Here is a 14,187-nt window from a genome sequence, read left to right as displayed (position 1 = left end):
GTGTGTGTGTGTGTGTGTGTGTGTGTGTGTGTGTGTGTGTGTGTGTGTGTGTGTGTGTGTGTGAGATATTAACCAATTGTCCTTGGAAATGAGTCAGGAAATCAGGAAGAGAGGGGCTGAAAGGGTGGGTCTGGCTACTTTAAGGAGCTAATCTGACTTAAGTCAGCCATCTTGGCGCACAACAAGGGACAGAGGAGGACCTTTCTTTTCGTCGCTAAGGAAATATATCGGCGGCGCAACAGCTTTGAAAACTTCTTTTAATTTCTCTCTCTCTCTCTTCCTCTTAAGACTTTTAACGCCTTCAGTCCTTGGAAGGTCTGCATTTATTTCCCCAGATTATTCAGAAATGGTTATTCCTGTGGCTGCCACAAGAAACAAACACACACACACTAACATATACACTTCTAAAAAACATCTAATTCAAGGTTATATTTCCTCTTTAAGGATTCAGGCAGCAAATGCAGGGCCATGCAGCTGCTGCCTTTTAGATATTTTATTACTAAAAGGTATTTATTTCATTCTACCCTCAACTCCCTTGTCACAATTCTCCCAAGACTGAAGGTTTTTTCTTCTTCCTTTTTTTTACAGTCTTTTTACTTTTTCCGAAATATTTGAAAATGTGTTGGAAGATTTGACCACGGTGCTTTCCCAGGGTAACTTCTGGTTCATCAGTGTGCCCCTTCCTCTCAGTGTATTATGTTCAGTGAAGCACGCTCAGTTCAGAGCTGGCAATTTCACTCGCGCCGTTTCTAGTCTAGTTAGCTTCAGTACAACGATTCTTAACCCCCATTTACCACGAATGTTCTTCTGCTGACAGCTGTCTGCGTACAACATTTACTCAGTGCACTAGAGGAAGTGAAGGCAGGCAGAAAATTTAGTAAGCGATGTCACATAAATTGTGCCGAGTCAAGACAGGCAAAGAGAGAACCTGAAGAGAAAGAGTAGAGTTTAAAGTGAGAGAAGAGCACCAAGAAGTCCATCCACACTGGAGGTATCCTTACTGACATGTTCAGGTTGTGACATTCAGCARCCCATGAGAGAATCTCATCAGTGAGGAAGGGGAAAGAGCTCACTCATAAAGTGTTCAAGACAGGCTTTTCAAGAACGCTGGAAGTGTATCGAGCAACAAATAGAGAACTGTGGCAGATACACCAAAGTGTTGAAGAGGCTAGTGGACTTACAATAAGTTTTTTTTTAATCGGAAGGGAAAAAAGAACTACACTAGGTTTCAGAAAAAATAGTCCAGAATTAATTTATTAGAAAGAAATCGATTGTACTGATCCAACAACCCAAAACACTTGAAGAGCCTAGTCTGACATGAAGGTCTTTCTCAGCTCTCAAGTTCTCAACCCCTGTAATATTTTGTCTGCAGATATCTTATTCCCAAATCTGTAAGTGGCCATAACACTGACAATAATACCATCTAAATACAAAGAAAAAAAAAACCTAAGACTAATCATTTACTTCAAAAAACTATAGTTTATTTCTGTTGATACAGTTTATCACTTCAACTCATTAAATACCTCTTTCARCGCAAGATTTAGATTTTATGTTGACAGCATCAGGAGAAGTCTTGCAAGACAGGAAAAAACTATGAACAGCTCCATTGTTATTGTGGTTTGCAAAGATTGCACARTACGCAACAAACGGTGGACACATTAAATCAGGCTGCAGTGACAAAATCTCTGTACAAACAGACCCAAGAGAAAGTGTTATGTACTTTAAAATAGCACGTTAAAATCTCAGTTTTTCTGACCAAAATTTGTGTTTGCATTTGAACAAGAGGGTCACAACTCAGCAATTTATTTTTATTTTTTTGACAAATGTTCAAGTTAGGATGTTATTCACTAAATGTCCTGGACAACAGGGCTGTGTATATAATTTGGTGATATGATACAAATCAAGACACAGGGGTCACAATACAATATCATGATACTGTATATTGCATTACTGTAAGCAATACATTGCCCTTTTTTCTCCAAAAGTTCTAATCAAAAAAAAAAAAAAAAAACTCAGTATTGTTATTTCATCCATGTTTCAACAACAAGGCTAAATGTCCCATTTAAAAAAGTTTGATAATATATTTGTGCCATATTGTTTATTATAAATATTTGGTCACCTGCCCCATTAAAATAGCCTATTTCTTGTGCTAAAGTTCAATAAATGGATGAAATGAGGCTGCTACAGTTTGTACAGTCTATGTTACTGTCACAGGGCACCTTAAGGGGGTAAAAAGGGTGCCCTCAGTGTTTCGGTTGTTACATTTGGCCACTTCAGTACTGTTACTCAAGGACCCCCTCCGTCTCAGGGAGCTAGACAAATGCCTACCTGTCTGCCATAACGTGACAGCTGACTGTAGTTAGGAGAAATTTGTCTTAAAGTACAGAATATCTCGACTAATATGGACAAGAAAATGTTTTCTTTGATAAACAAAAAAAGACAACTAGAGATTTAGTAAAGCTTTTAAGCATCGAATAATTTGACCAGCTCTTGTTTTGGTTCCCACAAATATGCCTTAAAAAGAAAAAAATATTCTTGAGCCAAACTAATTGTTGATTTAACCACAAAAAAATGGGCTAAAATGTTACATACAGACAAGATTACCAAACACCTAGCAGACTTACATCACAGGTGTTTGAAGTCCTGTTTGGGGCAGTTACAGATGAGTTAGGGACATTCTTGTTACCGGCTTTCATGGCAGCATCTCTGCGGGCCTGCTCCAGGAGGAGCCGGGCTCTCTCCTTCAACGCCTCCTGACGAGAAAGAACTTTCTACGAGCAAGAACAAAGTGTGATCACACCTTCCAACAGAAAATAAAAACTGTGTAGCTTTTGCTTCACTAATGAAATATTGACAAAGCTATAAAAACTTTGCTCAGTGAAACATTTCCATCAATATTTTCTGATGTGTTTATTTTCACTTTTTGCAGTTTGTTCACCTTTTCAGCCAGAGGACTATAAACAGGAGCAGGTGATGAATCCTGTGAAAAGACAAACATTTCATTACTATTGGTGTTTCACTTTATATGAAGTCAAATTGTTAGGGTATTTTTTTATCTCTACTTATTGTTGGGAACTAAAAGGCAAACAGTTGTCAGAGTTTCGGTTTTAGTCAACAAGAAGATGTAGAAAGGATTAAAACAAGTGTAAAATACATCCTGATTTGAACTTAAGCATTATGAGAAAGACAATAAAAGCTTTTAAAAGCACAACAAACAGAACCAGTGTTAGGCAGGCACAAACAGAGCAAACCAAGTTCTCAAATTAATCTTTTCAACAATTTCAATCTGATTTGGATTCGGGCAAGGACGCATCCAATTAACTAAATAACAGCAAACCAGAAAATAGGTGACATGGCTGTCATCACCCACGTCTGCCTACACCGTGACCTTTCAACTTGTAAACAAGAAGCGGTAATCTGGGGTTCACCAACTGCACCGAGCGCGTTTGTGTGCATGAGTGAGCGCAGGCGTGCATACAGGTGTATGTTGGTGTGCGAGACGAGATGATGTCGGCTCGGCGCAAAGCATCGCCACGCCTGAGCAGCCACGGCACCAACTGTCATCAACTGCGAGGATGAGAAATATAATGAAAAATATAATGAAATGTCAAAGCAGGGGGTTCTGTTAGGCGCCTTCAGTAGTCGCCACATGTTCAGGGCCTGGATGTGTCTGGTTCTAGGCAGCCAGACAAGTGACGACAACATCTAATGCAGAACGAGAGAATTTCACTACGGTCATCTCTGCATTTGTATCAACAAGGTTGGGATTTGAAGCTTAGCGAGTGCCAGGAGGGAATGACTGTTCTAGGCATCCTCTGTCTTATGACTGACATCTGAGAAAGTTTCAATCAAAGCTTGGGTGAAAGGATAAAAACATGAACAATCCAYACAGGGGCCAGACAGATACCTGAAGGTAAACGCTGCCAGAATCTTAATACCTGACTTAAACAGCAGAAATTAGTTTACAACATGTAGGTTGGTTCTCAGGGTCTTTTCTGATACAAGAGTTCAATTTATCACCCGCTGTCATGAAAGWTGAAGATAGTGTAATTGCCTATGACCATGTGTGCATGTGTTATTTGTTAGTAAAATATCTTACGAACCAGTAGACGGTATCATCACCTTAACAGCAGGTCTGTGTGTGGCGTGTATTTTCAAAAAAGAAACTAAAATGTGGGACTTAGTGTGTATTTACCTGTTTAACAGGGATATCTGTGTGATTTACTGAAGTAGATCTGGTGTTTGAGGCCGGCTCAGACTCTGTGTGACGCAGGCTGGCCCTTTTCTTTTTAATGAGGTCAGCGTCCCTGTTATAGGAGAAGCCCAGTTTCTGGTGAGGTGATGTGTTTTCTCTCCTTGTTGGGGACGACGGTTCATTACTTCCTTCCTTTCTATCCTCTCCCACCTCCTCGTTGTGTAGAGTTTCCTTCTCCACCTCTTTCTCCTCTCTGTGTGGTAACTCACTAAGATCCAAAGTGTTGGCTTTGAGTAGGCTCCCTCTGTCCTCGGAGCCTGGTGGTGCCATGTGGGTCGAGTTTGCAGCTGTGGTAGTTAATACTGTGCGCGGCGACGGGACAGGAGGTGAGGACTGCAAAGGACCCGGTGCTGATGAGCCGGTCAAATCTACTCCAACTTGGGACTCCGTCATCTCCCCCTCAGCAACATCTGCCCCATTGGATTCAGTGGGAATCCCAGCAGATGAAGCGGGCTGAGAGTCAGCCGGGCGGTGCTGCACATCGTTCAGCTCAGCGTAGAACTTGTCCTGGCCAATGGATGCATTTGTATCAGTCTCAAAGTCCCCCACTTTATAAGTGCTGCGACTGCTGTTAGCCTCTATCTGCACCACGTTGAGCTCCTGACCGGAAAAATGAGCCCGGATCTGGTACAAGTAGGTCATCACCGTCAGCTTGTCGGGAATGGCCAGCAGCACCATATCAGATGGTTCCAGGAGACGAGAGATTCCCAGACTTGCAAAGCCATCATATGCCTGCAAAAACAGACGCAGGAGTAAACAGGCTTTCAATTAAAGGTTTATACACCAGAGGCAAAATGTTATTGYGAATATCTCTAAATGTAGGCTTGAGAGGGATGAAAAAGTTAAAAAGTCAAATAGATGGAACAAGTCTGGTCTCTTTTTTCAGATCTAAGTTGTATTTGTTGTGTTTCATGCATAATCTAAACCGTATGTGTTCATGTGTGTTTGGGTGTGAGAGACACCTTTAGCATGACTGCTGACAGGTCATGTCAGGGTTGGTTGTCCCCGATAAGAAACGCAGATATCCCAAGACAGARCGCCTAATCCCAAAGTGCGCGAGTGTGTGCTTTTATCGCGCCGCTACATCAACGCGCCCACGCTCTCCATCACGCGTGTAATTGGTCTGATTAGAGTCTGATGAGAAAATACAGGTGTGATTATCAAGCGACATACGAAAACCAATCCCCCATCACAAAATAGACTAAGACAGAGAGAGACGGGATGAAAACCATTATCGCTGCCAATGACAGGTAAATAAATAGATTAAAGGCGTGCGCACACACAAACGCCATTCCTGCGCACACACAACCTCCTCATCCATCTCTCCCAGGTATCGCAGCTTGTATCTGGCCTGCTTGATAGTGTTGATCTAATTCCAACTTGTTGCGTCGCACATTTGTTTCACTGCCTCTGTAGATCTCCTGAGTCTATCAATTTCCCTCAGTCTTTCCCTCAGACATTTGTTCTCTGAAACCCAGACCCTCCTCGTKCTTTTTACCCCTGGTAAGATTTTTGGGGAGCCTTCTTAACCTCTTAACTATTTTCTTACCATTCTCCATCTTGAGGAGGAGTCTACTTTTTTTAATCAATCCTTCTCTTTGCATAATTATATTTAAAGGTTTACTAATGTTTACTAACTACTTAGCAGCAACCAACTGCACACATTGTTATTATGGTTCTATGGTTTGTTGGCCAATAGTATTACTAGTTGTGTAGGAATAAAGTCAATCTTTTAGAAAAAAGCAACACAATGACAAAAGTGCTTTGTATTTAATAGAAAGAGCATCAAAATTCAGGTCTGCATTTCTACTTAAGAGACCTGAAGAAAAAAATTTCAAAATTGAACCAACATGTTTGAAATTTTACACCATTATGTCAAAGAAGGTTCATGATCTGAGCCCTGAGACAGATTGATCAATGTAACAAGACAATGACCCAAGGCTCACAACTAAATCAATGGTAGACTGCTCAAAATAACACAGAGGAATCGTGTTTTGATCCTTAAATCCTCTTTAAACATTAAGTTTAATAAGCTGCTACAAAGGTTGTTGCTTTTATTTAAAGTAGGGATGCACCGATATGCTAATTTCAGCCGATATTGATATCCGATATTATTATTGGTGTTATGACCGATAACTGATATTTCACAAACACACAAATTATTTATTTACATTTACGCAGAAATACACGTGTCTTTTCTTAATACCATAAAAAAATGACCAGACCGCTGACATGGCTCTCTACTTCAGTTATTCCTGGCTGCGCTGGGTTACTATCATGATCAAACAGATACCACTCGACCATCCATCTCCTCCCATAACAGAAACACAAAGCTAAAAAGTGGGAAATCAGTATCGGACAATAATATCGGTCTGGTTTTACTTATCGAACCGATACCAATATTCTAAAAAAATGACCAATATTGGCCAATACAGATGTTAATGCAGATATATTGTGCATCACTAATTTAAAGATATAGGTCTGACCATTTGAAGTTGTAAAAAAAAACAGTTCTTCGAACAGCTTTCATTTAGAGAAATTTGATTCTGATGGGAATGATGCACAATAGATAGTCTGAAAGAGTGGACTTCTGCCATCCTTAAATATATAATCTGAAAAGATTTTATGGCAGTCCATGCAAATGCTATTTTCTTAGCATTTATATTAATTCTACATGATAAAAACCATTTTAAGACGGCAGTAGTCCACTTTAGCTTTGACCCTGCTCTGACTAGCCGTAAGTTCATCAAACCAGTGATGATTAACTATTTCTCCAAATTCAGGCCAGCGAAAGGTATTTACAACAGGTGAGATATTTATTGTTTCTAACCTTTTAACAGCCATCTCAAAAATCTGAACTATTGTTTTAGAAGCTCATACAATGCACACAAATCAAGAACTCTGCAATGAAAACTGCTGCTGAATTAATTAATTCAGTGCAGATAAAATGTATTGTTTATAATTTAGGAGTTTAAATATAGATTAAATCCCATTTTTCAATGCTGAATTTCTGATCATTTCTTTGAGTTTATTTATCTTTACGTGAAATTGTACCTTTTTGTGCCATTTAAATTTTTATTTCTGCATTATATAGAGTCCTAACAATTTCTGCAACACAACAGCAGCTGTTGAGTTAATGTTTATTCAAGATTAACCGAATAAACAAAAACCCCTTAAAAACAATGCTCTTACTTCTCTTAATATTAAAGTTCCAGAGCTGGAGATTAATCTGACACTTACACTCCAGCTATGCTGTATGAGAAAAGGAATTCTTTACAGCATAGCTAATCTTATTTTGTATTTTTGCCAACTCCATTTGTCTATACAACAGCCTGTGAAAACTACTGGCACAAATCAAGAAAAGAAATGAAAAATATGACTGGGATGCATTCATTCTAAATTTTTTCCCATCTGACAAGWTGAATTTCTTTTTTAGGTGAAAGAAATAGCATCTTGACTTTTAAAGGATAAACAGATGGAGCAAACGTAGAACAGGAAATCAAAATTTAAGCTAATAAAATTGCAACGTGTTCATCTTTGCATTAACTGTTCTAAAACGAAAATGGCACCAATAGACAGACTATTTTATTTAAGATTTTCTTCCCATATGTAAAAACAATGGGTAATTTTTACATAATGTTGCATAACTATTCTGTGTTTCATAGACATGGTGAATTTTAAGTACTAAGAATTTCAAGTACCGGTATTTTGGATGACAGTTTATTCACTTTCAGTCTACTTGATTTAGTTTTGGACTAAATGTCGTCGTCACTTGCCCCAGGCTGATGCTCCCTGGCCCCCCATCCCCCCTCCCTCTCAGTGACTGACAGCCATCTACTGCTGTCAATCATCTGAACCTCCTCCCTTCAGCCCAACCCCTCATGGTTGTGCTCGGGGCGATTCAGACCGCTGCTTGGAGCAACACTATCAGATGGCATGACAAATTACTTCTCCTTGGCCTCATTACACACACACATAACAGCAAGCCTACAAAACAGACAGAGAAGCAAGAGGCTGAAACATACCAGAGCTCCCAAAATCTTAGACACAAGCATCAGTAATCGTCCACAGACTTGGTAGGAGTAACTTTTTATTAAGGAGCAACTTTAAAAGGCTGTAAATTATCTAAATATTCACCTTTGTGTATTTTTTGACACACCCTCAATATTGATTGTCCTTATCTGTCATAATTCAGCACAGTCTGAGCTGACTGCAATCATTCTTCACAGATAGACCATGAGGGGAGGAGGGGGCAATGAAAAGCAGAGATAGTCGTCTTTTCTATACGTTTCCATTCCTGCTGTCCGTCCAATAAATTCTATACATTCCAACAAGGCTTTATGATCTGTACAACATTTAGATTAGGATTAAGTCTCTTTTCATCATCCCTCCTTCATTCGGCTCTTTACACATTCTGATTTTCTCTTAAACATTTATTTTTTTCTTCTTTAATCCTCTTTCTCGTGTTCTATTTCAGCCTTTTTCTTGCTTGCGTTTAAGTTTCCTTAACCGGCCACACTAAGCTTTCCTAAACTGTGCCAGGGATGAGTGTGTTCTTTTCTTGAAGGAACTATTAAGCACTACATAACTCATCTTTTTTTCTCACTAAATACAGTTGATTTGCAGCTTTGTGGCGCGACTCGAGACTTAGAACAAACCCTGTAAAGTATTAAAGCATCATACATTGTATTACAATTATGTAAATCAGTTTAAGTTCTGAATTTCATGCTGTGTTACAACAATAACCAGGACAAAGTGGCACACATCAGTTGTAGTGAAGAAATAAGACTTACTTTGTGGATAAATCTGTAAAAACAAGTAAAGATCTGTTTTTCTTAACATGTGAAAATAATTCATTAGTTGTTAATAATAAAATATATAAATTAGGTTTGTTTACTTTTTGTACCTTAAGTAAAAATAAGATAAATGTCACTTTTTACTGCATTAAACCTATTTGTGTGTAAAAGTTTTCCCACAAAAAATATAAAATCCAAACACTTTGATTTGATGATTTAAGGTATGACAACTGATAGATATTTTTAAACTTTATCATTTTTTTTATTTTTGATCCTATTGCATTAATCAACTGTGTTAAATATGCCTTTCTTGCTGCCATAATTTTCATCTGTGCAGCTTTGAGCTGCACTAACTGATAAGAAGTAACCCTGTGATTGGTCAAGATGTTTTTCTCTGTGCTCTGTTTGTAATAAATAGTACAGCTTTCCTCAGCCAAGGTCAGAACTTTCTGCTGAGACCTGTCTTTAAGCGTCCTCAGAAACTTCTCACTCTTTGCAAAGAGAAAACCGTTTTAAACTGAATGCTTATGTCTGTGTCTGGTTCATTTCTTTTTAATTTAATGTCAACTCTGACAACAACTTTCTAGAAACTTTTCAAGTGTTTAGAAATTGTCTAGATTTTTAAAAAGTAGGCTTAATCTATTCTTCTCAGTAAAATTAAATACAAACTAGTCTTATGTTTACAAAATGTTTACAATACCTTGTATGGCATATAGTCAAGTACATTCATGTATACAGTTGTGGTCAAAAGTTTACATACACTTGTAAAGAAACATAATTTTATGGCTGTCTTGAGTTTTCAATAAGTTCTACAACTCTTTTTTTTCTGTGATAGAGTGATCGGAACACATACATGTTTGTCACAAAAAACAGTCATAAAATTTGGTTCTTTCATAAATTTATTATGGGTCTGCTGAAAATGTCACCAAATCTGCTGGGTCAAAAATATACATACAGCAACATTAGTATTTGGTTACATGTCCCTTGGCCATTTTCACGGCAACTAGGCGCTTTTGGTAGACATCCACAAGCTCCTGGCAAGCTTCAGGTCGAATGTTTGACCACTCTTCTTGACAGAATTGCTGCAGTTCAGCTAAATGTGATGGTTTTCTTGCATGAACCTGTTTCTTTAGCACTGTCCACATGTTCTCAATGGGGTTTAAGTCAGGACTTTGGGAAGGCCATTCTAAAACCTTAATTCTAGCCTGGTTTAGCCATTCCTTTACCACTTTTGATGTGTGTTTTGGGTCATTGTCTTGTTGGAACACCCAACTGCGCCCAAGACCCAACCTTCGGGCTGATGGTTTTAAGTTTTCCTGCAGAATTTGGAGGTAATCCTCCTTCTTCATTATCCCATTTACTTTCTGCAAAGAACCAGTTCCACTGGCAGCAAAACATCCCCAGAGCATAATACTACCACCACCATGCTTGACAGTAGGCATGGTGTTCCTGGGATTAAAGGCCTCACCTTTTCTCCTCCAAACATATTGCTGGGTGTTGTGGCCAAACAGCTCAATTTTTGTTTCGTCTGACCAGAGAACTTTCCTCCAGAAGGTTTTATCTTTGTCCATGTGATCAGCAGCAAACTTCAGCCGAGTCTTAAGGTGCCTTTTCTGGAGCAAGGGCTTCTTTCTTGCACGGCAGCCTCTCAGTCCATGGCGATGTAAAACACGCTTGACTGTGGAGACTGACACCTGTGTTCCATCAGCTTCCAAATCCTTGCAGACCTGCTTCTTGGTGATTCTTGGTTGACTCTTGACCATCCTGACCAATCTCCTCTCGGCAGCATGTGATAGCTTGCGTTTTCTTCCTGATCGTGGCAGTGACACAACTGTTCCATGCACTTTATACTTGCGTATAATTGTCTGCACAGTTGCTCTTGGGACCTGTAGCTGCTTTGAAATGGCTCCAAGTGACTTCCCTGACTTGTTCAAGTCAATAATTCGCTTTTTCAGATCCACACTGAGTTCCTTTGACTTTCCCATTGTAGCTTTTGTAGCTGACTCTAATCACTGGGTCAAATGAGCCCTATTTAAATGGGCTCATGAGAAGTCAACAGCTGTAGTCAATCAGAATCACTTACAAGAAGTGAAGAGGCCATGACATGAAGCTAATTTGATTGACACAACTCGCTACATCACCAAAATTGACAAATTTTGTTGCTGTATGTATATTTTTGACCCAGCAGATTTGGTGACATTTTCAGCAGACCCATAATAAATTTATGAAAGAACCAAATTTTATGACTGTTTTTTGTGACAAACATGTATGTGTTCCGATCACTCTATCACAGAAAAATAAGAGTTGTAGAACTTATTGAAAACTCAAGACAGCCATAACATTATGTTTCTTTCCAAGTGTATGTAAACTTTTGACCACAACTGTATATATTAGGGTTGGGCAATATTGGCAAAAAAATTAATCACGATTAATTGTGGTATTTAGCCGATAACGATTAATTTGACGATTAATCCCCTGGAGTCCCTGGACACCCTTATGTCCTAGTCACATGATCAGTTTAGTGGGAAATATTTGCTCTTCATAAAAATCTGTTCAAAATTGTATCAAAATAACAGACTTCAGGCTATACATCAAATTTTAAATTGTGTTGATAGATAAATAAATTACAGAACTTTTTTTTATGTTCATCATATTTGAAGCAGAGAGGATCACTGAGTGGACTCTGCCTYGTGGCATTAATCGTATTAATCATCAAGTGCCAAATAATAATCGATTAATGTTTTTCTGACGATTAATTGCACACGATACGATTATGCCCAACCCTAATATTTATATACAGTGAATACAGTACACTCTTATATGAGCTGCAGAAGAACTGGATGGTGGTTGTGTGCTGCAAACACCCAGCACCGGGTGTAGATCTCTCAAGAGAAGCTGTCCGCAGCGCAGCAGCTATTCACAAGCTATCACCTCGTACGGCATATTCCCCATTTTACTTCTATCTAACCAATTTCTTCAGGGCTACTTGAGCACCTGGAGGGGGTAAGGGCAGTTAGCAGATATGGAATTGGGTCTCTACCTCTCCCTCCACTGTGGTTATTGTCAACAGGGTAGCATTCATGCCTAACAGGGCCACCAGAGGTTATCGCTTAGCCGGAGTGTGTATGAGAAGAGGAAATCAAGCTGCAGGAACCTGACGCATATCGTTCTGTGTAGCCCTCTGGGGCCAAAAAGGGGACGTTGGTGTGCCGTGCCTGTACAGGTATGTAGTGAGGGGGACAAAACTGGAGCGTGCAAGTGAGCACAACAGTAAATGTGCAAACACAGAGCCAGAGAGAAAATGGTGAGCTGTGTGAATAATAAGCATCTTTAAACAGTGAATCTGCAGATTTGATGATGCAGAACTAAGAAGGGGTAAAAAATATATACAGTATAAATGTGTCTACACTTTTTTTTATGGATGAACAAAATATTTAGCTGAGGTTTTAGAAAATGTCTACATCTGTAGGCCTTAATATGTAGAAGAGGAAAGAAATCAAACATGCAGTGATACTCAGGTCAGGGTGGTAGCTATCATACCAACTGAAAACAAAACATGCAAAGAATAGCAGCATGAAACAGAGGACATTTATTGAGTACTCAGAAAACTGTTGAAATAAGATGCTGCTTAACCTCAAACAGGAGAAGACCGAATCCTATTTTGTAATGCTACTCCTAAACCCAACCATAGAGCTGTCTCATGGCAGCAAACAGTTATAGTTAAAATATACTGCAATAAAAGGTCACTCTTCATAACAACAAAACACAATGAGCTGCTCCCATTTTCTGTTTTTTAAACAGACACAACATCAATATATGATGTGTAAACTAGCAATCAAACCCGCTACAAAACTTAAATTCTGTTATTTTTAGGTTGGTTAGGAAAGAATGACAATCATACCAAATATAACACATTGAAATAGACAAAACTAGACTTTAAATAGTCAAAACAATTGTTATATAAGGAAAAAAATACAGTAATTAATTGCTATTTATTAGTTACTTATCTTTTTCCAATTGATACACTAGTTGATATGATGCATGCGTTATTTCAAAACTAAACACTATAGCTGTTGTTGAGTTTGTGAAAATATTTGTACAGAGTGCTGCTAAAAAATCAGTTTTTAAAGGTTAGAAATCCATTAGTTTTCACTTTACATCACAAAAAGGATTAGAACACCCTCTCCCCTGGCTTAAACAAGCAAAACCTAGGCATAGAGCTAAGAAATAAGAAGGAGTGAAGTGGAATTTGGCCAAAGTTATGCTTTGGACACGGGTCTACACGTAACCACACATTGAAGCAGATGTAATTATTTATTATATACTTTTTTAATGTTCTATCATGAATGGATGTTCGTGTGATTACATGCATTTGTTTGTGTTCTTGTGAATCTCTACCTTCCCCCTTCAAACCCTGTAGGAACACATACAGACTTCATCCTGGGATTAATGGCAGGTCTCTAAATAAGGCTAAACAGAGATGTGTAAGGGGGGGATATGTGGTGAGAAGAGCCCAGCGGTGGCTGCCTCTTACCTTTTTGTTGTTTTCTTTAATATCCTGAGGATTGAGCGACTTGTAGTCTCTGAGAGAACAGCAGGGAAGGTCGAAGAGGAGGAGGGCAAAGGAAAAAACGAAAAGTGATTCAGTGGAAAAAAAGACACGTGTTTAAATATGCGTCACATGTAATGGTATTAGAACTGTAACATGCAATTTTAGAGCAAAGCAATCAACAGAACTAATGAAGTGGAAAATATGTAAAAATAACTCTGAAGCAGAAAGCATAAACACACATAAGCATGTGTACATGGAGCAGTTTTAATAAATTATCTTCATGTCTGCGCTTATATAGACTTAATAGACACTGCTCTTATAATCTTACACAGACTCAATACTAAGAAATACAAACATAAACAAAAGACAACTTTATATTTAAATAATCCCAGTGTTTACACTTTAGTTGATACAATCAGACCAGATAAAATAACATGAAAACGTGGCAAAACATCAAACTACGTTTTTAATCAGCTTATTGCTGTTATTCTGCTTTTGTTTTTTAATGAAGAAGCAAATAACATTCAGTGTGTGTGTGTGTGTGTGTGTGTGTGTGTGTGTGTGTGTGTGTGTGTGTGTGTGTG

The 14,187-nt window shown here is 38.6% G+C and overlaps 1 protein-coding gene across 2 annotated transcripts in view; it reads right to left on the bottom strand.

The window, feature by feature from the left end:
* Positions 1 to 13,634, bottom strand: part of LOC106526764 (EH domain-binding protein 1) — a gene marked incomplete at its 5' end in the record, with an annotated part of 36,843 nt that extends 23,209 nt beyond the window's left edge. For both annotated transcript variants that reach the window (XM_014021441.1, XM_014021442.1), the window contains 4 exon segments: positions 2,625 to 2,771; positions 2,939 to 2,980; positions 4,196 to 4,987; positions 13,586 to 13,634. In XM_014021441.1, coding sequence (XP_013876895.1) covers positions 2,625 to 2,771; positions 2,939 to 2,980; positions 4,196 to 4,987; positions 13,586 to 13,634 — 1,030 coding nt within the window.
* Positions 13,635 to 14,187: the final 553 nt, after the last annotated feature.

The sequence above is a fragment of the Austrofundulus limnaeus genome, unplaced genomic scaffold (assembly GCF_001266775.1).
Source record: "Austrofundulus limnaeus strain Quisiro unplaced genomic scaffold, Austrofundulus_limnaeus-1.0 Scaffold293, whole genome shotgun sequence".
Classification (NCBI taxonomy): domain Eukaryota; kingdom Metazoa; phylum Chordata; class Actinopteri; order Cyprinodontiformes; family Rivulidae; genus Austrofundulus; species Austrofundulus limnaeus.
This window is presented reverse-complemented; position numbering and strand designations above follow the sequence as displayed.